The sequence below is a fragment of the Nomascus leucogenys genome, chromosome 15 (assembly GCF_006542625.1).
Source record: "Nomascus leucogenys isolate Asia chromosome 15, Asia_NLE_v1, whole genome shotgun sequence".
In the NCBI taxonomy this organism is placed as follows: Eukaryota; Metazoa; Chordata; class Mammalia; order Primates; family Hylobatidae; genus Nomascus; species Nomascus leucogenys.
In genome coordinates, this window is record NC_044395.1 from 75,046,076 (window position 1) to 75,072,392 (window position 26,317).

The following is a 26,317-nucleotide window of genomic DNA, read 5'->3' on the forward strand; positions in this document are numbered from 1 at the left end:
GGGGCTACCATATTGAACAGTGAAGTATAGTATACGTCCATCTTCATGGAAAGTTAAACTGGAGAGTGCCACTCTTGAGAGTCAGTCTGGATCCTAATCCCGGCTCTACCATATACTAGCTGGGTAGCCCTGGGTAAGTGATTTAATCTGTCTGTGCTTTAATTTGCTAATCTGTAAAATGAGTTTATTTCCATGATTAAATAACAATATGTAAGCATATAGTAAAGTCTCACTACATGTTAATGATTATTATTTTCCAGTTCCCAGGGTAATATTTATGTGAGGCAGGAAGTACTTAAACAGCCTCCAGCCCTGATTCAGGTCCTGGGTCCCTTGAGGCTACTCTCTGGGCTTCTAAATTATCTCTATGCTCAAGATGGCCATGCCCATATACCTCCCAGTCTCCAAACAGAGATGTTGCTTTAGCCCTCACTGCCTTTTCAGCTTCTTATCAGTTCCCCACCCTAAGTCCAGAGGCTGGAGCTGGAACAGTCACCCCCGGCTTATGTCAGGACCCCTACTGCCTGCTTCTGGAAACTTCTGTCTGTGTGCCTGACTCATTCTGCCACCGTTTTCCCACCACTTGCCCACCTTCCCAATGGGCCTCTGCACTCCCAATGCTGACTATGACCTGAACTGACCACCTCACTTTAAAATGCTTGCTGTCCTCTAAGACCTTGTCCTACCCTAACGGACAGGTCCTGTGCGTGTCCTGGTTTGCTACCAATTTCTATCTTTCCTAGAGAAATAAAATATTAGTATTTAAAATAACCATTATTGAATTTTTTCTTGTGTGCCAGGAACTGTGCTAAGGGCTGTAATATGGATTTCCTTCTGTAACCCCATCACAACCCTAGAAGATAGGTACTATTATTATTTCCATTTCACAGGTAAGAAAACTGGATCTTAGAGAATTTACATAGCTTGTTCAAGATTGCACAGCAAGTATATGGTGAAAACAAGAATGTGATGAAATCCTTCAGCCAGTAGGAGGTCCTTTTCTTCTTTCAAGACAATTGAAAAGAAGGAGGGACTGATGCATATAACAACATGGATAAATCTCGAATGCATGATGCTAAGAAGTCAGACTCAAAAGGCTACATACTGTGGGAGACCACTTATATCTTGGAAAACTTAAAACTATAGTGACAGAAAACAAACCAGAGGTTGCCAAGGGCTGGGAGTGGTGGTGGGTTGTTACATGGGAATGTGGGTAGGTAATACAACTATTCATTATCTTGATTATAGTAGTTACTATATAGTTGCCTGCCTTTGTCAAAACTTGCTAGACTTTACATTAAAAGGGGTGAATATTACTGAATTCAAAGCATACTTTTATTTTTAAATGGGAAATAAGAGAGTAATTTTCCTCTGAATGCCCCCCAGCAATTGTTCAAATGTGGGAATAGAGGGGAACAAACATCAGTTTTAAAGACATGGTGGAGAAAATAAGCTCGGGTTCAGATTGCAAGGAAGATAATTCAAGGAGAGGAAATGGAAGCGGTGGGTTCAGACTGACCTTCCTGAAAAGCCTGGAGGTGCGGGAAAGGCAAAATATGGGCTTTTGTGAGAACAAAGCATTGATAGACGATTTTTTTTTCACCCAGAATGAGAAAACTTGAACCTCTTTACTTAAAGGGAGAAGCTCTTCAGTGAAGAAGAGATTAAAGGTGTACCTTACCCACATATTTCCCATTTCCAGCACTCTTTATTCCTTCATGTAGATCTGTATTTCCATTTGTTTTCATTTTCCTTCAGCCTAAAGAACTTCCTTTAATATTTCATATACTGCAGATATGCTAATAATGAATTCACACGGCTTTCATTTATTTAAAAAAATGTTTTATTTTTACCTTCATTTTTGAAGGATATCTTTGCAAGACAGAATTCTAGGCTGACAGTTTTTTTTTTCTAAAGCTTTAAAGTTGTCATTTCATTGTCTTCTAGTTTGCCTTGTTTTTGAAGCAACTCATCATTCTTATCTTTGTTTCCCTCATTGTGTCTTTTATTGCTTTTTGTTGCTTTGAAGATTTTTTCTTTTTCGCTAGTTATTAGATTATGATGTGCTTAGGCATCATTCTCTTTGTTTTTATTCTGTTTGGGGTTTGTTAATCTTCTTGGATCTATAGGTTGGTATTTTTCTTCAAATTTTGGAGAATTTCAGGCATTGTCTCTTCAAATATTTTTATTTAGTTATTTATTTATTTTCAGATGGAGTCTTGCCCTGTCGCCCAGGCTGGAGTGCAGTGCACGATCTCGGCCCACTGCAAGCTCCACCTCCCAGGTTCATACCATTCTCCTGCCTCAGCCTCCCGAGTAACTGGGACTACAGGCGCCTGCCACCAGGCCTGGCTACTTTTTTATATTTTTAGTAGAGACAGGGTTTCACCATGTTAGCCAGGATGGTCTCGATCTCCTGACCTTGTGATCTGCCCGCCTCAGCCTCCCAAAGTGCTGGGATTACAGGCGTAAGCCACTGTGCCCGGCCTGTCTCTTCAAATATTTTTCTAACTCAATCTATCTATTCTCTCCTTCTGGAACTCCAATTACCACTATGTTAAACCACTTGTTTTTATTCCACAGTCATTTATAACCTAGTTCGTTTTTTTTTCAGCCCATTTTTCTCTGTGCTTCATTTTGAATTGTTTTCATCACCCTATCTTTTAGTTCACTGATCTTTTCCTTTGCTGTGTTCAAATACAGATATTATATTTTTCACTTCTGAAATTTCCACTGGAGCTTTTTAAAATAGTTTTTATTTATCTACCAAAATTCCCTATCTGTTCACTCATTATGTCCATCTTTAAATCCTTGAACATATTGATAATAGCTGTTTCAAAGTTCTTGTACGTTAATCCCACATGTCAATCATCTCAGGAACTCCTGCTATTGACTGTGGGGCTTTTTCCTGGTTTGGGGTTACATTTCCTGCCTTTACACCACTCTTGTAATTTTTTTTTTTTTTTTTTGAGACAGGATCTCCTTCTGTCACCCAGGCTGGAATAGAGTGGCAATCATAGCTCATTTCAACCTTGAACTCCTGGACCAAGTGATCCTCCCACCTCAGCCTCTGGAGTATCTGTGACTACAGGCATGCACCACCATGCCCAGCTAGTTTTTAAAAAAATTTTGTAGAGATGAGGCCTCACTATGTTGCCCAGGTTGATCTCAAACTCCTGTGCTCAAGTGATCCTCTCACCTAGGCCTCCCAAAGTGCTGGGATTACAGGCATGAGCACCATGCCCAGCCATGTCTACAAATCTTTTATTGCATGATGGACATTGTAAATACTACATTGTTGAGTGTCTGGATTTTTTATCTTCCTTTAAAGAGTATGACAAATGGTTAATTTACTGATGGATCTGCTTGATTCCTTTCCCAGGCCTGTTTTCTAAGCTTTGTTGGGGTAAGTTTAGAGTAGCCTTTACTCTAGGGCTAATGTAGTTTTGCTACTAAATTATAGCCTTTCTAGGGTTTCAGTTGAACATATAGAGTGTTCAGCAAGGTCTCTCTAACATGGATGGGTAGACATTTTATATCTCTAGCATTGTGTGACCTCTAGAATCTCTATTCAGCTCTTAGCTCCCCAGGGGCTGTTCTCTGCCAGGCCTTGTAAAGTGTCACCCTGCACATGTGAAGCTTAGTGTTTGGCCAAAGATTTAAGGGGACTTCTATGCATATTCTGAAGTTCCATCTCTGTGCAGCTTCCTCCTCTCTGGCATTCTAGCCCATAAATCCTATCTACTTCAATTGCCCCAAATTCTTACCTCTACCTCCTCAGCTCAGACAGTTTACCATGGTCAGTTCTACTCCACCTTCCTGCACCACAAACAAGAAAGTGTCTGTGGCAGAAAGCCTGGGCAAACACGGGCTCATCTCTTGTGTTTCCCTTCTGTCAGTGATCATAGTCCTTTGTGGTCTGTTTTCCAACATCTGAAAACTGGTGCTTAATATATTTTGCCCACTTATAGTTATTTATGTCCAGAGGGCTAATGCAGTGCCATTTGCTTCATCAGAGTCAGAAGCAGAAGTCAAATGAGCATATGCAGATCTGGGAGTTGTCTATAGACAGGACTATCTTATTCTCTTCTCTACTTCACATTGCCTTAAAGATAAAAAGTTTCTATTAAGACAGTCATATCCCATCATGATCTGCCTGGCTAACTGATCTCATCACTGATCATCCAATCTTTATACACACTCACTTACACACACACACACTCACACACACACACACGCACACACTACCATGACCTACTCGTAGTCTTACACATATCTGTAGCTTTTTCTTATGCCTCTGCTTTTGCATCTGTTATTTTGTCTACAAAAATAACCTTCCCCCAACTCCCTACCTGCCTTCCTAACTGTTACTTATCCTTCAGAATTTAGCTCACCTGCCATCTCCTCCAGGACACCTCCTCTGGAACCATCTGGGTTAAGTGTCCCCTTATTTGTGCTCTGATATTCTGTGTTTGCCTTTATCAAACTTGTATCACCCATGCTTTATTGTAATTGCCTGTTATGACCTATCTTCCATGCCCTTCACACCCCACCCTCCAGACAGAACATCTCTAAGACAGGGATCAAGTCTGAGTCATCTCAGTGTCTCTGTGACCTGGCACAGGTTTTGAAACTTTTGTATGAAGGGCCAGATAGTAAATATTTTAGAGATTGTAGGCCAGACATCTTCAGCTGTAACTACTCAACTCTGCCGTTGTAGCATGAAAGTGGCCATAAACAATAGATAATACATAAAATATAAGACTTTATTGAAATAGAAACAGGCAACTGTAGCTTACTGATCCTTGGACTAGCACATAGTATAATCCTAGTAAATGTTCATTGAATGATTTAATAAAATATTATTATTGGAGGCCTCAGAGGAAATAGAAAATAATGTAATCAATTTTATAAGTGCAAGAGTTTTCCTGGGAATGGAAAAGTGGCACTTTCCTTGAGGCCCTAGGGAAGGAAAAAAAGACAGTGGAGTGAAGAAGGCAGGATAATAGAAAACTGGGGGATTTCTGGCCTAAATGACAGACTTCCCCATGCATGGCTTTTGCCAGGAGGCCATTCTGGGATGGGATCCTGAAAACCAGAGTGGTTTGGTCAGAGTGAGTTCCCAAGGCAGCCAAGAACAGAGAATGCCAAAGGACAAGTACAAGCTGTGTCCTGGGCAGCACCCAGGCACAAACCCACAGAAGGCATGTTTTGCAGCCAAATTCAAAGTGTCAGAAACCAGGCAGGTTCTGGAACTGCGTCTAGCATGAAAATAACAAGGGCAAGAGGGATGTGAGATCCAAAATAACTTTTATGAATAGAACTGGCAGGTCCACAGTACTTTTCTGTTGGTCACTGGCCACATTGTGCATGGATGAGTCTGTAGTTGGGTTAACCTTGGTCTTTTCAGAAGAGTTAAGTGACCAGGTCATCTACTAAGAAATAAAAGGAGGAGGGGAGCCTAGAACTTAGAGGCTGGAGGAGCTCTGTCATGTATAACTACTATAGCAGATTCCATAAGGGCCCAATCAGTGCCAAAAACAAAGATTTGCTGAAAGTACTATGGGTGAGGCTGAGGTTAGATAACAGAAGGTTGCAGCAATCTAATCACTAAGGTTGTAGGACATTCTGTAGAGAAGCATTGTGAATGAGTATCAAGGAAATGAATAGGTGGCTTGCTGCAGAATTGGGATTGGCAGGGGAATGCAGCCACTGGCCAGGAAATCCAGATAGTCACTGAACACCTGTTGTATTAGTCAGGGTTCTCCTAAGAAATAAAATCAACAGGGTATGTGGCGGGGTGGGGCGGTGGTGAAGAGATTTATACGGATGTGGCTTACATGAGCACAGAGGCTGAGAAGTCCCAAGATAATGCAGTTAGCAAGCTGGAGTCCTAGGGGAACCAATGGTATAGTTCCAGTCTCAGTGTGAAGGCCTGGGAACCAGGATTGTTGATGTTTCAGTTCCAGTCCTAAGGCCAGTAGGCCGAAGACCCAGGAAGAGCCAGTGTTTTAGTTTAAGTCCAAAGGCAGGGGAAAAAAGGCAAGGTTCCAGCTTAAAGGCAGTTAGGTAGAAGGCATTTCCTCTTCCTCCAAGGAGAGTCAGCCTTTTATGTTCTATTCAGGTCTTCAGCTGACTAGATAGGGCCCACCCACAATAGGGAGGGCAGTCTGTTTTACTCTACCAATTCAAATATTCATCCAGAATACCCTCATAGACATAACTACTTTGATCAAATGTCTGCCCTCCCCATAGCCCAGTCAGGTTGACATATAAAATTAACCATCACTCTGCCATGTGCAGAACACCTCAGAGAATCTATCTACCATGCACCCTGTCTCCTTCAACACTAGACAAAATGTCAGACAGAGTTATTTGATTAGCACTCACGTTTTAAGCATCATTGTGAACGCTGGTAATTTAGTACCAATGAAGACAGCAGAAAGGATGTTAGGAAAGAGGTTACTACACATATACTCAAAATTATCTCCCTGGAGTAGCTTTTTAGACAAATGCACCTGGTTGGCCATCAGTATCTCAAACTTACATGTCTAATTATTTCTTCCTCCCAGCTTCCCCCTGCCGCTGGGCCTCATCTAAGCTATTGGGAATAAATAAATAAACCCAGATAGGCCACTTGAACTCTGCTGGAACCAGTGAGGGACATGCAAAATCAAAAAGCCATGTCCTTACCTGAAAGCCAAAAAGGATAGTGATAGTCTGCTGCTTCCCCCTAGGTCTGAGTTCCCAGTGTTTCACCAAAGACTCCAGAGGCTCTGAGTTTTCCTTTAAGGCCACAAGCTTTAACCTCGTCTCCTTTTTCCCAGCCCTCTTGATACCTGAGTCTTTTCTCTCTCCTCTATTTACTAGAGGATGTGTGGCCCAAGTGTAAACTTTCTTGTGTCCCAGCTAACTGAAATCTGCTTAACCACCTCATTCTGCAGGCCCCAGATCACTGAATCCCATTTAGATGATTCCTTGACTCCTTTTTTCAGATTCAGATCCTTGCATGTGACATTCCTGTCACTCCACGCCCCTCCCCAATCACCCAGTCAGATTCTCTTTGGTTACCATGCCTTGCAGAAATGTGTCTGCATTTTCCCTGCTCTATTTAGATTTAATTTTACTAGATAATATTTATTGACCCTATTTTATGTGCCAGCCACTAGTCACTATTTCGTGGACTTCAGCCTCGGAACAACACTAGGAGGCTGATCATATTACTATCCCTATTTTACAGATGAAGAAACTGAGATTGAGAGTGACTAATTGATGTGTTTAATGTAGAAAGTTTTAGAACCAAGACTAGAATATATATAGATCTGACTTCCAAAAAAAAAAAAAAAAAAAAAACCCAGTTTTAACTACTTTACCAAAATGCCTCCCAAGGACTGTTCAGTCTTCTGTCTTATTGTCTCACACTCCTGGCCCCTTGTCCCCATTCCCCCTACCACTGCCCTAAGTCAGACCCTGCATGATTCATGAAGGGAATGTCAAAGGGCCTTCTATTTGGTCTCCTCACCTTCAGACCCTCTCCCTTCCTATCCCTAGGTATGTCCTACCAAAGGTATGGTACCATGCAGCAGAGAAGAGCTGGTCTTTGGCTCTTTGACTCAACTTTGAATCCCAGTGTCATAACTCACCTGCCTCTGCATTCTTGGGTTAACTGAATGAGAATAGCATCTGTATGAACAGTTTTCTTTTTGAGTGTTTAATGGGATAACATAGGTCAAGACCTTGGCATTGCGCCTGACACATAGTAAAGGCTCGTGTATTAGTCCATTTTCACATGATATAAAGAACTACCTGAGACTCTAATTTAAAAAGAGGTGTAATTGACTCACAGTTCTGCATGGCTGGGGAGGCCTCAGGAAACTTACAATCATGGCAGAAGGTGAAAGACAAGCAAGCACCTTCTTCACAAAGTGGCAGGAGAGAGCAAGAGTAAAGGGGAAACTGCCACACACTTTTAAGCTATCATATATAATGAGAACTCACTCACTGTCATGAGAACAGCATAAGGGATATCACCCCCATGATCCAATCACCTCTCACCAGGTCCTTCCCTCGACATGTGGGAATTACAACTTGAGATGAGATTTGGGTGGAGACACAGAGCCAAACCATATCATTCTGCCCCTGGACCCTCCCAAATCTCATGTCTTTCTCACATTTCAAAACACAATCATGCCTTCCCAGCAGTCCCCCAAAGTCTCAACTCATTCCAGCACTAACTCAAAAGTCCAAGTCCAAAGTCTCATCTGAGACAAGGGAAGTCCCTTATGCCTATGAGCCTGTAAAATCAAAAGCAAATTAGTTACTTCCAAGGTAAAATGAGGATACAGGCATTGGGTAGATGCTCCCATTCCAAATGGGAGAAATTGGCCAAAACAAAGGGGCTATAGGCCCCATGCAAATCCAAAACCCAAGGCAGTCATTAAATCTTAAAGCTCTAAAATAATCTCCTTTGACTCTGTGTCTCATATCCAGGCCACATCGATGTAAGAGGTGGGCTCCCAAGGCCTTGGGCAGCTCCATCCCTGAGGCCCTGCAGGGTACAACCCCCATGGATGCTTTCACAAACTGGTGTTGACTGCCCATAGCTTTTCCAGGTACACAGTGCAAGCTGTCAGTGAATCCACCATTCAGGGGTCTGAAGGATGATGACCCTCTTCTCATACCTCCACTAGGCAGTGTCCCAGTGGGGACTCTGTGTGGTGAGTCTTCAGCCCCACATTTCCCCTCTGCATGGCCCTAGTAGAGGTTCTCCATGAGGGCTCTGCCCCTGCAACAGGCTTCTGCCTGGACATCCAGGCATTTCCATACATCCTCTGAAATCTAGGCAGAGGTTCCCAAACCTCAATTCTTGCCATCTGTATACCCACAGACCCCCAACACCACGTAGAAGCAGCCAAGCCTTGGGGCTTGCACCCTCTAAAGCAATGGCTCGAGCTGTACCTTGGCCCCTTTTAGCCACGGCTGGAGCTTGAGCAGCTGGGACAGAAGGCGCCATGTCCCGAGGCTGCACAGACCAGCGGGGCCCTGGGTCTGGCCCAGAAAACCATTTTCCCTCCTTGGTCTCCCAGCCTGTGATAGCAGGGGCTGCTGTGAAGATCTCTGAAATGCCCTTGGAGACATTTTCCCCATTGTCTTGACTATTAACATTTGGCTTTTTACTTATGCAAATTTCTCTTGAATTTCTCCCCAGAAAATGTTTTTTTTTTCCTACCACATAGGCTGCAGATTTTCCAAACTTTTATGCTCTGCTTCCCTTTTAAATATAAGTTCCAATTTCAGACCATCTCTTTGTGAATGCATATGAATATATGCTTTTCGAATAAACCAGGTCAAATCTTAAATGCTTTGCTACTTAGAAATTTCTGCTGCTAGATACCCTAAATCCTCTCTTTCAAATTGAAAGTTCCACAGATCTCTAGAGCAGAAGAAAAATGCTGCCAGTCCCTTTGCTAAAGTGTAGCAAGTGTAACGTTTACTCTAGTTCCCAATAAGTTTCTTATTTTTATCTGACACCACTTCAACCTGGACTTCATTGTCCATATCACTATCAGAATTTTGGTCAAATTCACTCAACAAGTCTCTAGGAAGTTCCAAACTATCCCACATCTTCCTGTCTTCTTGTGAGCCCTCCAAACTGTTCCAGCCTCTGCCTGTTACCTGCTTCCAAAGTTGCTTCCACATTTTCAGGTATCTTTATAGCAGTGCCCCACTTTGGGTACCAATTTTCTATATTAGTCCATTTTCACACTGCTATAAAGAACTACCTGAGACTCGGTAATTTATAAATAAAAGAAGTTTAATTGACTAACAGTTCGACATGGCTGGGGAGGCCTCAGGAAACTTACAATCATGGCAGAAGGTGAAGGAGAAGCAGGCGCCTTCTTCACAAGGCAGCAGGAGACAGCAAGAATGAAGGGGGTACTGCCACACACTTTCAAACCATCAGATCTCATGAGAACTCACTCACCATCATGAGAACAGCATAAGGGAAACTGCTTTCATGACCCAGTCACCTCCCACCAGGTCTCTCCCTCGACACGTGGGAATTACAACTCAAGATGAAATTCAGGTAGGGACACAGAGCCAAACCATATCAGCTTAACACATGTTAACTATTGTTATGTCATTCTTCGCAGGAAGAACCTTTGATCATGTCTCTCCCTTTTCCAATGCCATTTACCACCGTGGGCACTCAGCACCCACCACAACCTAGCCCTGAAATTCTTTTTCATCTAATTTCTTTGTTTCTAGAGTCCATCCAGTCATCTCTTCTGTGTCCTGACCTCACAGTGGGATGTAGGGAGATGAACGTGTGTTCTGGAGTTAGGCAGACCTGGGCTTGAACCTCAGTTTTGCTCCTTCCTTGCTCTGTGAGCTTGGGCTGATTCCTTAAGCTCTCTGGGCCTCAGTTTCTTCATATGTAACATGAGGATAAGGTTATAGTGAGGATTACACATAGGAGATCATCATCCTAACTCCTATTAGGTGTTTGAGCCTAGCATCTATATTGTTCATTGAATCCCTGCTCCGACAAGCCTGCCAGTCCTGCGCCCGGCAAACTATCCTCTTTTCTATCTATCTATTTATTTACATCTCTAGGCATCCTCCTTCCAACTGGAAAGTTTCCTTGCTACACCACCTTCTTTTGGATTGGTGCTTCATATCTGTAATAATACTGAGAGCTTTGTTTTGTACAATTCTTCACAGCTTTCACAGTTCTTTCCAAAACTGTCTCAATTAATTTGTACAATTCTGGGAGATTGTCCAACTTGGTAATCATTATTTCTATTTTTTAAAGGGAAACCGAGGCTCTGAGAGATTGAATGACTGGTTTATGGTTATAAGTGGGGCCTGGAGCCAGAGTCTTCTGGCTCCTGGTCACCATGCCTTTCTTTCTTGGACCATTTTGCACCTGCGTGACTGCTGCTCACCTGACATCAATACCCTTTGTAATGTTGCAAATTGTTTTCCCATAGGTGCCTGTCTTGTGCCCCCAGGGCGGCGACATAGTCTTATTCCTTCCCCCTGGCCAAGTGCCTTACAAATATCTGTTATTTGGTTGATGTCATTAAACGTGTTAAAAATTTGAATTAATATGTTATGTTGCAAGGCCATTGTAGGAAACTAACAGCTGTATTGGCTAGGAGGTTGAACTTATGTAATTAAATTTTATTTAAGAGTGAGAACCATAAAGATAGGTCCCACGCTTGAGGTGCCTGCTTCTCTGCACTCGTGCCTTTGGACTTTGATTCCTTGGATCTGGGGAATTTGGAGTTAGCTGCTCCATCCTCTGTGCTCTGCATTCTTGTGCTATAAATAACCCTGACCACAGTGGATTGTAATTAATCCGCTTATCCATCTGTTTCCCCTGCCCCCAGACTGTGAGTCCCTTCAGGGCAACACCATATCCAGTCCTCCTCAGTGTCCAAGGCCCGCCACTGTGCTTGGCACATAATGGAAGTTACATGAATAAGCCAGAAAGCTCCATCTGGGTCCCTCCCCTAATCCCCTATGATTGTGCATGTTCCCATTATCTTATCATACATATTTCTTTTATACTGAATTAAAGGCAGGTTTCATGTTTTACTCAGTTTTGTAGCCTCCCTAACAATCATGAAAGGAAGAAACTATAATTATTGACTGTCTATTGTGTGCCAGTAGTGATTTCAATATATCATCTCACTTTTAAATAATTTAATTTAATTTAATTCTCATAATAGGTTGATAAGGTAGGCATTATCATCCCTGAATTACAAACGAGGGAACTGAGACTCAGGGAAATAAAGTAATTGAATTTAACCAAGTTTACAAAGACAGTAAGTGGTAATGCTAGGATTTCAGTCCCTGTCTGCTAGCTCTAAGACCAATGCCTTTCTTTTTTGTTGTTGCTTTTTGTTTTTTAACAGCACATAGGATACTGCCTTAGCCTAGCGGGTGTCAGGAACTCTGCTGAACTAAGACTTGAATTTAATCACAGCGAATCAAATCTGTGCAAGCCTGTTCCCAACTATGTGAAGTGCATATACTGCTGCCCTCCCATTTGATTGTTTGGATGAAATGCTTCTGGAAACATATACTGAGCACTAGCAACACACTAGGCACAGCACTAGATATTGGGCTGAAGGCAGTCTCCCTCAAGAAATGTTCAGCCTAGTGAGATAACAGACTGTAACAGCGATAATAAATGTGATTTGTCCTATGGCAAGACAGAAGACAAAAGCTTAGGTTGGCCTGTGGTGGTCTTGAGGAACTTCTGAGTATTTTATAAAGGAGGAAGGGGAGTTGGCTACACCAAACAAGAGGAGAGTACAGAGCAAAGAGCATATGGTAATTCTGCACTAAGATACAGAATTGTAGGCAGGACAGGCCTCGAACAAGGAGTATTTTTGTGGAGAAGGGCAGGGAGAGCAAGAGATTCTGAAGCTGGTTCACTGTGTGCACATCACGAACCTAGGGCCATTACTGGCTACCAGCCATTGCCCCTACACGAGTGTACTTTGGCTTTGACAACAGCTAGGACTCTCTTCACCCAAGAAATGAGTTAGAGAAACAGCTGGCAGCATCTCTGTCTGTCTACTCTAGGGATATGAGAGATGATAAACATGGGGTCTGCATTTTCCCATTTATGTGTAGGAAATAATGAACAAGCAATTGGGCAAACCCACATGGTGATGTCCTGTGCGTGGGCTGGGCCATGGCTGACCTCAGCAGCCCAGGAAGGTGCAGCCTGGCTTTACACCTATGTTCTTGATGTGCCCCTGGAGCAGAGGGCCATGGAGAAGCAATGAGAGCTGTAAACAGAACCAGGCCATGTTCAAAACCACTTTCTTAGGTGCCGGGGTGAAGCGTTCTGCCCACTCTGGACCACAGGGTGGGAAACTGAAAATGTCAGTTGGGTTCACCCAGTTGAAGTTTTCCTCTTCGCTATGCCTGAAAATGTTATTTAACTTGAGACTTTGTTTAACCAACCAAAGAATGGCTGAGAATTGAGCCAACCCTGTGATGAACTAATTATATGTAACTTAGTCAATAATAAATTTATATGCATCTATATTCATCACATGCAAAAAACAAATCCAGTAGGGTGCTGATACTATCAGTTCATTCTTCCTCCGGGACTTAAATAAAATCCTCAAGTCAAGTTTTGTCTTGGTCCAGCCCAGATCTTACTCTGTTTTCACATGCTGTTGTGTTGTGCATTAATTCCCTCCCACATCCCACTGCAGCTACCATCCCACGTGATCTTCACCAAACCACTGTGGACTGGTCACTTCCACATATTCAAACTGTCTATCCCATCCTTTAAATATAGCTAACCTGCCTGCCACTTGTACTGAAATGTACATAAAAGTCAGCTGAAATCAACCATGTTTACTTCTAAGGCTGGTCCCCACACATTTCTTTATCTTTTTCTCGTTGCTTACCTCTCCAACTCTCCACTCCCACTGTGCTCTCTCCAATGCATTCTTCACACTGCTGTCCGGATGATTTATCTAAAATTCAAGTGCAATTATATCACTCCTCTGCCAGAACCCTTCAGTGGTTTTCAGATCCTTTCACATGACATCCAAACTCCTGAAGCATTTAGAGCAAGGCCATTCATGAGCCAGCTTCTTCCTACCTCCCTGGCATCAGCTCCTAACTTTCCCCTTGACAGTTTGTGACACAGCAATGCTGAATTAATTATGACTCTCCAAACACACAGTGTTATTTAATGTTTCTGAGTCTGGTCTATGGCTATACCACCCTGAATGCGCCCAATCTTGTCTGATCTCGGAAGCTAAGCAGGGTCGGGCCTGGTTAGCACTTGGATGGGAGTCTGCCAGAACAGTCCTACTCTATTTTGCCTTACAAATATGATCAGCCTTTAACATTCTTTCAACTATCCCCTTCTCTGAGACCTTCCTAGAGAGAACGCATCTCTGGGCTGCCTCTGTGTCTTGTTCAACATCTGCTGTTGACCTGTCTGTACATTCCCAAGACCTATTTGCTTATAGGAACTCAGTCTTATCACTGAATGGCACAAGGCCTAAGACAGAATAGGTGCTTAGTCAGTGCTCTTTGAATCGATGTCCAATTACGCATCCTCCCCATCATTTAAGGGACTCATGTTTCAGCCACAGCCATGCTGATAACTGCCTCCTGATTGGCTTTCCCAGGTCGGGCCAATCACTGGTCTGCGATCATCGGAGGATCCCACTCCAAGAATTATGTACTGTGGGAATATGGAGGATATGCCAGTGAAGGCGTCAAACAAGTTGCAGAATTGGGCTCACCCGTGAAAATGGAGGAAGAAATTCGACAACAGGTAAGATAAAAAATCACAGAATGACCAAATAACAGAAATGCAGTCAAAGCACTCCTTAGATATCTTTCCCAGGGGCTTGAAATTTGCAGTACAATGTGCTGGAAGAAAATCTATTTGCTGAATTTGGGGTTTTTATATTAAGTAGAGGACAGACAGAGGCACAAATGTCCGTTTTGTTGTCTCAGATTGTCCCTGACTGCATTCATGTTTTCTTCAGCCTGTGCTAAATGCTGCTGCTGTGGCCACATTGCTGGGATGCCTTGTTTCTAGTCTCCTGAGAGTCAAAGCCGTGAATTAAGGTTTTCTTACTGTGATCTTTGAGAAGGTCAGAGGATTAATAGTCAAGCTGTCCAGCCAAACCCCCAAAATAAATGTTTGTGTATTGGCATGTGCTTTTTGCAACTATGTCTTGAGGTACTTGATAAATTAGTCATTCGTTCATCATAATCATTATGAACTGAGGCATCTTCTGTGTCCTATGTTGTGTGGGCCCAGGAGCAGTCCCATTATCTAGGCCCTCACTGATACCTCTGTGAGATAAGGGAGAAAAAGTCCATAATTCTTGTCAATTCATTTGGCTGACAGTGCCGTCGTCCTTCATCAAAAGCCTAATCAGGTTAACACCAGAGAGAGGCTAATGAGAGAACCTTGGAAGAAGAGCCGTGTGGCTCAGTGGTGGTTTGCTGCAAGATGTGGCAGTGCAGCTTTAGCCATCACTACCCACAAAAGCCCGTCCAGCCTGAGAGAGCACAAGGCAGCATGTCCCACTGCCCACCAAGTGCTCTGGAGAAAGTAAGGAAAGAGCAAAGCATGCTTGGGATGTGATCATTTTACAACACAGGTCACTGAGAGGCTGTTGCCCTCCCTGTGCTCCTGTCCCACATCTCCTGAGACAATGCAGGAGGCTAAGGAAACACCAGGGACCCCATCTCACAGTGCACATGTGCCCAGAGGCCTGAGCAGCACAGCAGGGCAAGCACAGCTGAGGCCCGTAGTGCTCCCTACCATCTGGACTCCAAGCTGCCCACAAACCCTAAATTGGATGCCACAAAGGTCACTCTGACTCCTGCTACAAATCCTCTGAGGAATCAGTTTGGACTACAGTCGAAAAATGACCCAGAATGAGCTTATGTTTCTTATTAATTTGATTTGAAGTCTTTCCTCCTTTCTTGGAAAAAAAGATGTTTGACCAGATGTTTTAAGAGTGCATGCTATTCATCCAAGATGATCTATCTAACTGTGCTCTGTTTCTCTGACTCTGGCTGCCATGCCTCATAATTGGCATCACTCCTTCAGCCTATGGCAAAGTCAGGCAGGGCTTCATATTGGTGCTAGTCTGTCTGGCCTATCATGGGGGAACCCTTGTTTGGGATCCTGGAGGTCCACATTCCCAGTTCTCAAGTATGGAATTATGCCTCCCTGATTTGTCAAGCTCCATGGTGTGGAATCTCGAAAACCTTTTCTTACAAATAGTAGTTGAAATACTAAAGTTTGCCAGTTAATTACATCAGAGTCAAGGGCATCTTCATAATAATGTCAGTCTCACTTGTTGGCTTTCTTGAGAGGTTTCTGGAAAAGAAAGAATCCCACAGGAATCCTACATAACTGGAACTATATTGTGCTGGTGAACATTATCTGACATGTGTCATACCAATAAAACGATTGAAAACTCATGGATGGGACCCCCCACCACCACCACTGCCAGCCTCAGAATGTCCCTCTTAGGAAATAGTTCTTTAGTATGTTCCTAATCAGCATGCCTGTGATTGGCTTGTATTACCACACAGGCAACGTCTGTCTGCCTATCCCAGTTGGCTAGTGTTTCAGACCTACGGTCATAATAATAAGTTTAATTATGGGTACCACACATGGGAATGAGAATATCTCAGTGCCTATCACCATCTTTCAGGCCCCGTGGGTGCTGGATATCTACTTTTAGCCCCCCTCACATCTAGGCTGAGAGGATGCTATTATTATCCCAGTTTTACAGATAAGGAAACCAAGGCATGGTCAACAGCAGAGAATACCAGGACTTAAACCCAAGTCTGTCTGGCTCCAAAGCCCAGACAGTACTAGATGTATAATCTGCTCTGTGTAAACCTGGGGCCACTTGTTCAATACTTGTTGAGAATCTCAAGATGGCAATACCATGAATTTCATAACATGGGGTCCTGTGAGATTGCACGGGTCACCTGCCTATGAAGCCAGGCCTACCTGTATACTTTCCCTGTCCCACACAGCTGCCCCATAGAGAAATTCCTCTTGCCAACCTCTGAATCTGGCCTCTGCTAACAGTGCCTCAGGTTCCCTAGCTCCTGGGAAAGTCAGTTGGTTAGGGTGATTTCAGGATTCCAAATAACTCGTCTTTCTAAATATTGTTCCCCGCAAGCCCACAATTGATTATATTTTTTTGTAAGTCGGATAAGAAACAACATTAAAAGAAGCAAGAATATGAATCCTCCTAGAATACAAAAGTGTCTTCTGAATAACCAGAAACTTGTTTGAAAACATCTGCAAACTAACACAGTGTTCTCAGGCTTTATTACTTTATATCCTACCAATCACTCTGTCAAAGAACCTGAGTCCAGCCATGATGAAAATAAAAAACCCTCTTTTCTCAAGAAAGACATTTATATGCTTACCAGCATTCTCTTATTATAAACTTACAGCTCACTACAAGTTTCAAGGGCATGAAGAATCACAATAGATATTGTTGGAGGTAAATTTTCTGCTAATGGCTTTCAAGCACAAATGAACAAAAATACTAATCCCATTAATAGTGGAAGTTATAGTAATACTGTTGAGTATAAATTTTAATGTTACTATAACTGCAAAACACCAAGAAAATTAATGAAAAATTACAGCAGAATTATTGGCAGTAGTGACTCCAGTGGCTGGGGCTGGGGAAGGCCACAATGCTCACCCCTTCATGGAAGGACAAAGGCAAATGTGTCCTGGTGGCCAGGACACCTGGGGACTGGGAATTAGAAATACTGAGCTATGGCTAGCCTGGCAGGTCACAAATGGGTAATCCAAGGCAGGCGGGGGCTGTAGGAAATGATAGATCACACTTGTAGGTTGGTGTGGGAGTGGAAAGTGAGCTTATGAATACTCGTTATGAAAACACTTCATCCCACTAAGACCATTTCTACTTCAGTAAGCCCATATTTCTGGCATGTTTACTAAGTGTCTGGTTCTCTGCTGGATGCTGGCCCAAAGATGATGCCCCTTTCACTCAGTTATTCAGGCTAGAATCCTTGATCTCTCCACACCCAAACTTGTGCCTTCTTTTTTAAGTTCATCCAGTTCAATCGGCCCTCATCACCACCTCCCTCCACTTGTCTCTTGCCTAAATTGCTGCACTAGCCTCCTCATGTCCCTGCCTCTGATTCTCCTCCTATTGCCCATGCTGCCCCAGGGCCATCTTTATAAAAAACAAATCAGATCATGCCACTCCCCCACTTAAAATGTTTAATAGCTTCTCCTTGACCCTAAGATAAAGTCCAAATTCCTTATCATAACCTGAATACCCTCTATGTCCTGGCCTTGTCTTACCTCTCCAATTTTATTTCTTGCTGCAACTCTAAGATTTGGGCATACAGAACTTCTTTCAGTCTGCACAAAAGGGCCATGCCCTTCTTGCCTCTGGACCTTCTCTCAGCCAGGACATCTTCCAGCAGCCTTCTAACTGGTGAACTCCTATTCATCCCTCAGGACTTAGCTTAGATGTTGCTTCTTCCATATTTATAACTTTATAAATATTTATTGAACTTATTATTCATTTGGTAATCTTACTGAATACCTACTATATGCTAGGCATTGGAGATGCAGCAGTAATCAAGAAAACTCCTTTCCTTCATGAGCCTACATCCTAACAGTGGAGAAAAGGAAAACATGTAAAATTATATATATATATATCTCTATATTTAAGTATATATATATATTTAAGTATATATATATTTAAGTATATATATATTTAAGTGTATATATATATATATTTTAGTGAAAAGAAACCAACAAGGGTGGTGGTGCCATAAAGAGGATTAGGAGTAGGGAGGGGCCTGTTTTAGATAAACTGGTCAAGGAAAGTCTCCCTAACAAGTGACCATGAAGCAGAAACCCAAAAGACAAGTGTAGGGGAAAATCATTTTAGATGCTAACAACAGCACGTGCAAAGGGCCTGTGGGAGAACATACCTTATTGTGCTTAGAACTAAAAAAAGACTAGTGCGACACAAGGATAGTGAGGGGATTGTGGCACAAAAGGAGGCTGGAGAGTTGATTACAGGACCACTTTGTCTCTGCTCAGATGAAATTCACAAAGTGGGAGAGGCACATACATGACTATTTCCATATAAAGTACTTATTTCCTTAGGGGAATCTGTGCATCCATTGGGGAAATGTGACACACATTTGCGCAGGGCCTTGTTGGGTTTCATCTCTGCTGGAGTCTCCTTTTCCAGTCCACGTCTGCTTCTTTCCACTATTCTAGTCCTTCATTAGGGCTACTTTTATCTCTTCTATAATTTTAAATATGTCTAATTGTCTCTTTCAGATTATTCTATTTTCTCATAATCTTAGAGACTACTTTTCATTGAACCTGCTCTCTCAGTGACATTAGTTTCTTCTTTGGTTTTAAATTGTTTGATCATCTTCAGTGGTATTTGTTTTGTTTTTTTGAGATGGAGTTTCGCTCTTGTCACCTAGGCTGGAGTGCAGTGGTGCAATCTTAGCTCACTGCAACCCCTGCCTCCTGGGTTCAAGCGATTCTCCTGCCTCAGCCTCCTGAGTAGCTGGGATTACAGGCGCCCGCCATCATGCCCAGCTAATTTTTGTATTTTTAGTAGAGACAGGGTTTTACCATGTTGGTCAGGCTGGTCTCGAACTCCTGACCTCAGGTGATCCACCCGCCTTGGCCTCCCAAAGTGCTGGGATTACAGGCGTGAGCCACTACACTCAGCCTCAGTAGTTTTTTTTCCTTTTCTTTTTTTTCCTGTTGGAGGAAAAAAGGTTCAAGCCATGGTGTCTTTACAGTGACTTTGTATTTTCTTCTCCTGGTCCCACCCAAGTTTTTGTGTCCTTTCTCAGATTGGAATTGCCCACTGCACAGCTAGTATACATCTAGACCCTGCATTAACGCATGAGAGAGATTGGGAGTTCCATTTCTTGGAGGTGTCTCGGGCAGAAGCAAGCTTCCTTGCCATGTTCCCGAATGCTTGATGGAGGGTTTTCTCATGCCCCATTCACAAACAGGGCAGCCCTTTAAAACATCCAACTGTATGCAGGCGTGCCCCCCCGTGCCCCACTTCTCACTGGCTCAAGATTTCCCCTTCTTTCCATGCATGGGCTTCTAAACCCCCGCCTCCAGCTCCTGGGGCCTGTATCCTAGTCCAGGGCCCCAACAGCTCACCACGCACTAGCTCCTGCTTACTGTTCTGAGTTAGATTTTCCTCCCCATTTCTGGCATCTGGGCAGTTTTTCTAAACTCATTTACATATTTTTGTAATGTGTTTTGTTATATTTGTCCAGCATTTCTGTCTGTTTGTAGAAGGAGAGAGAACTTTTTGTGTCAGTTCAGTTTTCCACATTTTCAGGTATCCAACTAATATCTGTAGCACCTAACAAATATCTGAATTGATTGACAAGCAAGCTATGAATGGTTCTTACATAAGACTCTGAGCTTTGAAGAGCCACCCATTTATTAAAAATCCATTAGAAAAATCATTCCAACTTTTATATTTCTCTGGATTCAAGGCTTTCCTGACCATAAGAGGTCAGATAATGGTGGACCCTAATACAGGCATTGATTATTTCACCTTCAGGAGACCTTGCTTTGGGGGATGACTTGAACCAGCCCACAGGATCATCACACCACCTGTGACATAAGAAGCAATAGAAAAGCAGATGTTCTTTTTCTTTAAAGTTGAAACAGTTTATATGGCTCCAGGAACTGGAAGAAAAGATTTGAGAATTTTCTTTTCTCATCTCCTTTAAATCATTGGAGATGACATATGTCTACTAAACTATTGTTTTTTTCTGATTTTTTGTTTTCTAAATTTTTAATCACTTTTCTTTAATTAAAACCATGGCCTGACTTCGAGTGTTTTCTATGATTCATGACATGCTGCCTCATCCGGTTTGGAAAAACCACACACAAACACACACACACTCCACAGCTTTTATTTATAATAATAAAGGTCCAGTGATCTTCCATGCTTATGAGAAGTAGTGATGTATAATGTCCAAAAGCATTGCCTCTGAATCAAGATTTCTTGAGTTCAAATCCTGGCTCCATCCCCTGCTTACTATGTGACTTTGGGCAAGTTACTTAACCCCTCTGTGTCTCAGTTCCCTCTCCTATGAGATGAAAATGGCAATTGTGTCAACCTCGTAGAGTCATTCTGAGGACTAAGTGAGCCGACAAGTGTAAAGTGCTTGGAGCAGAGCCTGCCCTTAGAAAGAGATTGCTGGATCGTTAGCTATCATTACTATGTTTTCATTCTTCAGCCTCTGTTTCCTTATCAGTAAAATGAGGGGTTTGTCCTAAGACCTAAAGCCCCTGCAGGACTAGAAAATTTAATGTTTCAAGTTCGTGTCATTTCTCAGCATGAAAAGGTCTAGAGGATGAGGCTACAACTCCTTCACCATCTACTTCAACTACTTCAGCATCCCCAGGCTCTGCCCCAGCCTGCCCCTCCTATCCCCACTTGACAGTGTCATCTCCCAATTTGCCCTAACATTTTTTCCCAAAGTTGACCATAAGCAATTAAGGGCATAAATTGAGCCTTCAAATATAGAAAGAGCTACAGTAAAACTCCACGCCCATTCCCAACTCACTGCTTTGCGCATGCTCCCTCCCTTCCTTGGAACAGCCTCATCAGGATGCTCGCTAGAGCTAGTTCAATGCCACCTCCAGAACAGCCCTAGAGGCAGCCATGGAGCACATCTTTCTGAATGTAGCAGGACACAAGCCAAGGGGCAGAAATGTGGCTCCCAACCTAAGGAGAGAGGTGGTTTAGTGAAGTCTCGTTTGATTGTAACAGGAACCCACTGAAACTAACTTAAGAACAAAGGAAACTTTACTGTAGAAAGAAGTAGGACACATGAGAACACAAATTTGTGCAGAGTACAAAAAGCCTCAAGAGAGCTGGAACTGGAAGGCATCAGGCTGAGACGACCACTAACTCTCTCTCCTTCCTCCACACTGTCCCCAGCGTCAGGTGGTCTTTTCCATGCCCTTCCATGTGAATCTCTCCCCGACTATTTCTCAACAGAGCTGCTGCCTCTGCTTACTTGGGTTGCACATGGCCCCAAATGGTAACCATAGGATCTTCCTCCTTGGCTTCTCATAGCTAGCTGAGCAGTTTTGGTGACTCTTAGTTGAAGCACCAGAAAAACAGGTTGATCACTGGATAGCCTGGGCAATGGTGCCCCCTGCATCAGATATCTACCCTTACTCCAATCCAGTGGCCACCTCTATGTAAAGAACCATCCGGCCTGTTATTGCATCCAGTGGCTGTGGGCAGGGCAGTTTATACTAAAAAGGGAACTGAAGGCCTGGGTGTGGTGGCTCATGCCTGTAATCCCAGTATTTTGGGAGGCTGAGGTAGGCAGATTGCTTGAGCTCAGGAGTTCAAGACCAGCCTGGGCAACACTGTGAGCCCTTATCTCTACAAGAAATACCAAAAATTAGCCAGGCATGGAGGTGCACGCCTGTAGTCCCAGCAGTTGGGGGACTGAGGTGGAAGGATCACTTGGCCCGGGAGGCAGAGGCTTTAGTGAGCCATGATCACACCACTGCACTCCCGCCTGGGCGACAGAGTCAGACCCTGTTTCCAAAAAAAAAAAAAAAAAAGGCAGGGGAAACTGAAGGTAGAAGATAAATTTATATTTCAGGGCAGCAGTGGATGGGCAAGAATTAGACTGAGTTGCAGGGCCCTAGCCAAAGGACAGGAGCTCAGGGCAGGATTTCAGTCCTATAGAAGAGGGGGGGCACTGAAGAGGGAAGAAGTTCAGGAGCACTAAAGAAAGAAGAGGGAAGATCAGCAGAAACCCAGAGTTCAGAGCTGCACCAATTGGGTGACAAAATGCTGGGTCTAGAGTTTGGTTTAGCAACTGAGGTGGGATCAAGGGACATTATTAGGCCTAAACACAAGGATATGGAAAGGCAGAGGTCAGAGAAAGAGTATGGGGTCCCAAAGCACTGTTAAGGCCACTTATTTACCCTTGCCACCTGCTGCCTTGCATTGTTACTTAAGAACCATGAAAACAGTAGAGAACCTGTGCTTCTTAAATCTCTGACCTTGACTAGGTCACCTAAGCTCACTGAGCCTTAGATTTTACATTTGAAAAACAATAATGAGGATATGAATTACCTCTGTTGGTTATGAAATAATACATGTACAAAGCATGGCTTGGAGTATGAGCTCATTATTACCCTTATTATTCCAACAAAAAAATTAAATTGGAAGGACTTAGAACCCTTTTTTCCTCCCATCTTCTAAAAGGGTATTTCAGTTTTATTGGGTGGGAATACAATGGAAAGAAAACATAAATTGGGCTAGGTAGAATCTACTAGAGAATAAAGATCAGGAAAAGGGAGAAAGAAAGATCCAAAGAAGACTTTTAGGCCAGGCGTGGTGGCTCACGCCTGTAATCCCAGCACTTTGGGAGGCCAAGGCAGGCAGATCACTTGAGTTCAGGAGTTTGAGACCAATCTGGCCAACATGTTGAAACCCTGTCTATACTAAAAATACAAAAATTAGCCAGGCGTGGTGGCGGGCACCTGTAATCCCAGCTACTCAGGAGGCTGAGGCAGGAGAATCACTTGAACCTGGGAGGCAGAGGTTGCAGTGAGCTGAGATTGTGCCACTGCACTCTAGCCTGGGTGACAGAGCGAGTGAGACTCCATCTCAAATAATAATAATAATAATAAATAAAAAGTAAAAACCCAAAGAAGACTTTGAGTAAATTTGATTTCTAAAAGAGGAAACCTCAAAAGAGAACTTTTAGCAGTATACTTTGCAGAATATTGTGTGATGTCATTTTCCCTTTGCTGCCTTCTCAAGAAACCTTCAGCAAATACCTCTAATACTTTTTCAAGGCTTCTGGGAGTCAGATTGGGTCTATTTTTTTAGGTGTGTCACCCTGCTGCAAATGGCCCCCGTGGTGCCCAACCTTATTTGGGTTACATTGATGACACACACCTCCTTTGTTCTCCCCCACCTCATTCAAGGCTGAATTCCCATGTAGTATGGGTAAGTGGGTACTTGTGGTTGGTAGAAATAAAATGACACTCAGAGTGGTGATAGGGTAAGGAGTCAAATAAAGATTCTGTCACAGATACTCGATACAGAAATGAACACATTGTTTGAAAGGTATGATTTGAGTCATATGAAACCTCTTGTTTGCTTTCAGTTGAGTCTTCAAACAAATCCAGATTACAGTAGGACAAGCTGCCAGAGTGATTTCGTGATGCCTGTTCTTTAACAAAACTGGCACAGGCTTCCTTTGCTGGAAGGGTATAGAGCTGGCCTCTTAGCATTACTTCTTAACCTCTACAGTTTTATAAGACAGCATCATGATCCCTGGGAATTTTTCTGAGAATCTCTGTATGAGAGAAATGTGGGACAGTCTTATTCAAGACTTACAGAATATTTGACTCACTAAAATATCTATTTTTACAGTAACTGAGCCAAAATATTGCAAATAGAAGGCAAATTTAACTGAGATCATTAATATATTACCTTAAGATTTAGAAGACGATTTAGCAATATCTATCAAAATTATACATTTTCTTTTTACTATTGTAGTAAAAGAAAACACGTAATATTTACCATCTGAACCATTTTTAAGTGCACAGTTCAGGAGTGTTAGGTATATTCACATTGTTGTGTGTATATATGTTTTCCTTATACATCAACATAATAAAATAATTCTATATCTAGGAATATGTCTTTCTGAAATAGTCTTGTACAAAGGTATATGAGGAAGAACATTCATTACAGTATTTTATTTTTAAGAGATGGAACAAGCAAACTTTCATCAATAAGGGACATGTTAGAAACTCTGGATGCATTTAACGGGTCAAATACCATGCAGCTATTAAAAAGAATAAGGCAGATTTGTGTGTACTAATACAGAATGCTCCCTGGTGTATATAGTTAGATGGGAAAAAAGCAGAACAGTGTGTGTAGCTTGATTCCATATATGAAAAATGGCAGGTTAGAGTGAAACGATTATATTCATGTATAGGATTATATATGCATAGAATATCTCTATGAACATACACCAGAAACTCCTTGCCTCTAGAGCACATGGAGAGTAAGGGGCAGAACTGAAAGTTTCATTCACATTTTGCCATATGGCCTCTTGTATTGCTTGAATTTTACCATGAACACAAATTACTTTACCTATTGTTGTTTTTTTTTTTTTTTTTTTTTTTTTTTTTTTTTTTTTTTTTTTTTTTTTGAGACAGAGTCTCTCTCTGTTGCCCAGGCTGGAGTGCAGTGGCACCATGTTGGCTCACTGCAACCTCCATCTCTCAGGTTCAAGCAATTCTCCTGCCTCAGCTTCCCGAGTAGCTGGGATTATAGGCGCCCACCACCATGCCCGGCTAATTTTTACATTTTTAGAAGAGACGGGGTTTCACCATGTTGGCCAGGCTAGTCTCGAACTCCTGACTTCAGGTGTTCCACCTGCCTTGGTCTCCCAAAGTTCTGGGATTACAGGTGTGAGCCACCACACCTGGCCTACTGTACCTTTTTAAAAGAATAATATTTAAATGAACAAAGAAAACTTTGATAAGAAACCAAATATTCCCCCCCAAAAAAAATACTCTATAACTTAATCTGTAAATTTAAAGTGTTCCCTCAAAAATCTCAGATAATTTTTTAAAAACTATACAGGCTGATGCTACAGAAATAGAAAACTAAACAGTCAACAATAGCCAGAAAATGTTTGAAAAAGCATATAATGAAGGGGAGACTGGCTAAACCAGACATAAAAATGTTATAAAACAACATTAACTAAAACTGTGTGAAGCTAGAGAGTGAATACACAGATCAATAGAATCTAATAGAAAGTCCAGAAATAGACACAAATTCTTTGTAAGTTAAGTATATGAAAAAAGTATAATCTCATATCAGTTGGAAAAACACTAGATCCTGCAATAAGTGGTAATGGCACAACTGGAAGCCATCTGGAAAAAATATTTTTCTTCATATCTAAATCCTGGAACCAATGCAAGCTCCAAATATATCAAAAGTTTAAATATTTTTTTAATTATACTTTAGGTTTTAGGGTACATGTGCACAATGTGCAGGTTTGTTACATATGTATCCATGTGCCATGTTGATTTGCTGCACCCATTAACTTGTCATTTAGCATTAGGTATATCTCCTAATGCTGTCCCTCCCCGCTCCCGCCACCCCAAAACAGTCCCCGGAGTGTGATGTTCCCCTTCCTGTGTCCATGAGTTCTCATTGTTCAATTCCCACCTATGAGTGAGAACATGCGGTGTTTGGTTTTTTGTCCTTGCAATAGTTTACTGAGAATGATGTTTTCCAGTTTCATCCATGTCCCTACAAAGGACATGAACTCATCATTTTTATGGCTGCATAGTATTCCATGGTGTATATGTGCCACATTTTCTTTTTTTTATATATTTATTTATTTTTTATTATACTTTAGGTTTTAGGGTACATGTGCACAATGTGCAGGTTTGTTACATATGTATCCATGTGCCATGTTGTTTTGCTGCACCCATTAACTTGTCATTTAGCATTAGGTATATCTCCTAATGCTGTCCCTCCCCGCTCCCCCCACCCAAAAACAGTCCCCGGAGTGTGATGTTCCCCTTCCTGTGTCCATGAGTTCTCATTGTTCAATTCCCACCTATGAGCAAGAACACAGGGTGTTTGGTTTTTTGTCCTTGCGATAGTTTACTGAGAATGATGGTTTCCAGTTTCATCCATGTCCCTACAAAGGACAT

At 42.4% G+C, this 26,317-nt stretch overlaps 1 protein-coding gene across 1 annotated transcript in view; it reads left to right on the plus strand.

Moving 5' to 3' along the window:
* The window catches only part of SPON1 (spondin 1), a 314,515-nt gene that overhangs the window by 158,539 nt on the left and 129,659 nt on the right, over positions 1 to 26,317 (plus strand). Inside the window, exon 6 of the mRNA XM_003254969.4 lies at positions 14,178 to 14,326. Within this exon, the coding sequence (XP_003255017.1) occupies positions 14,178 to 14,326 (149 nt within the window). The remainder of the gene's footprint in view (positions 1 to 14,177; positions 14,327 to 26,317) is intronic.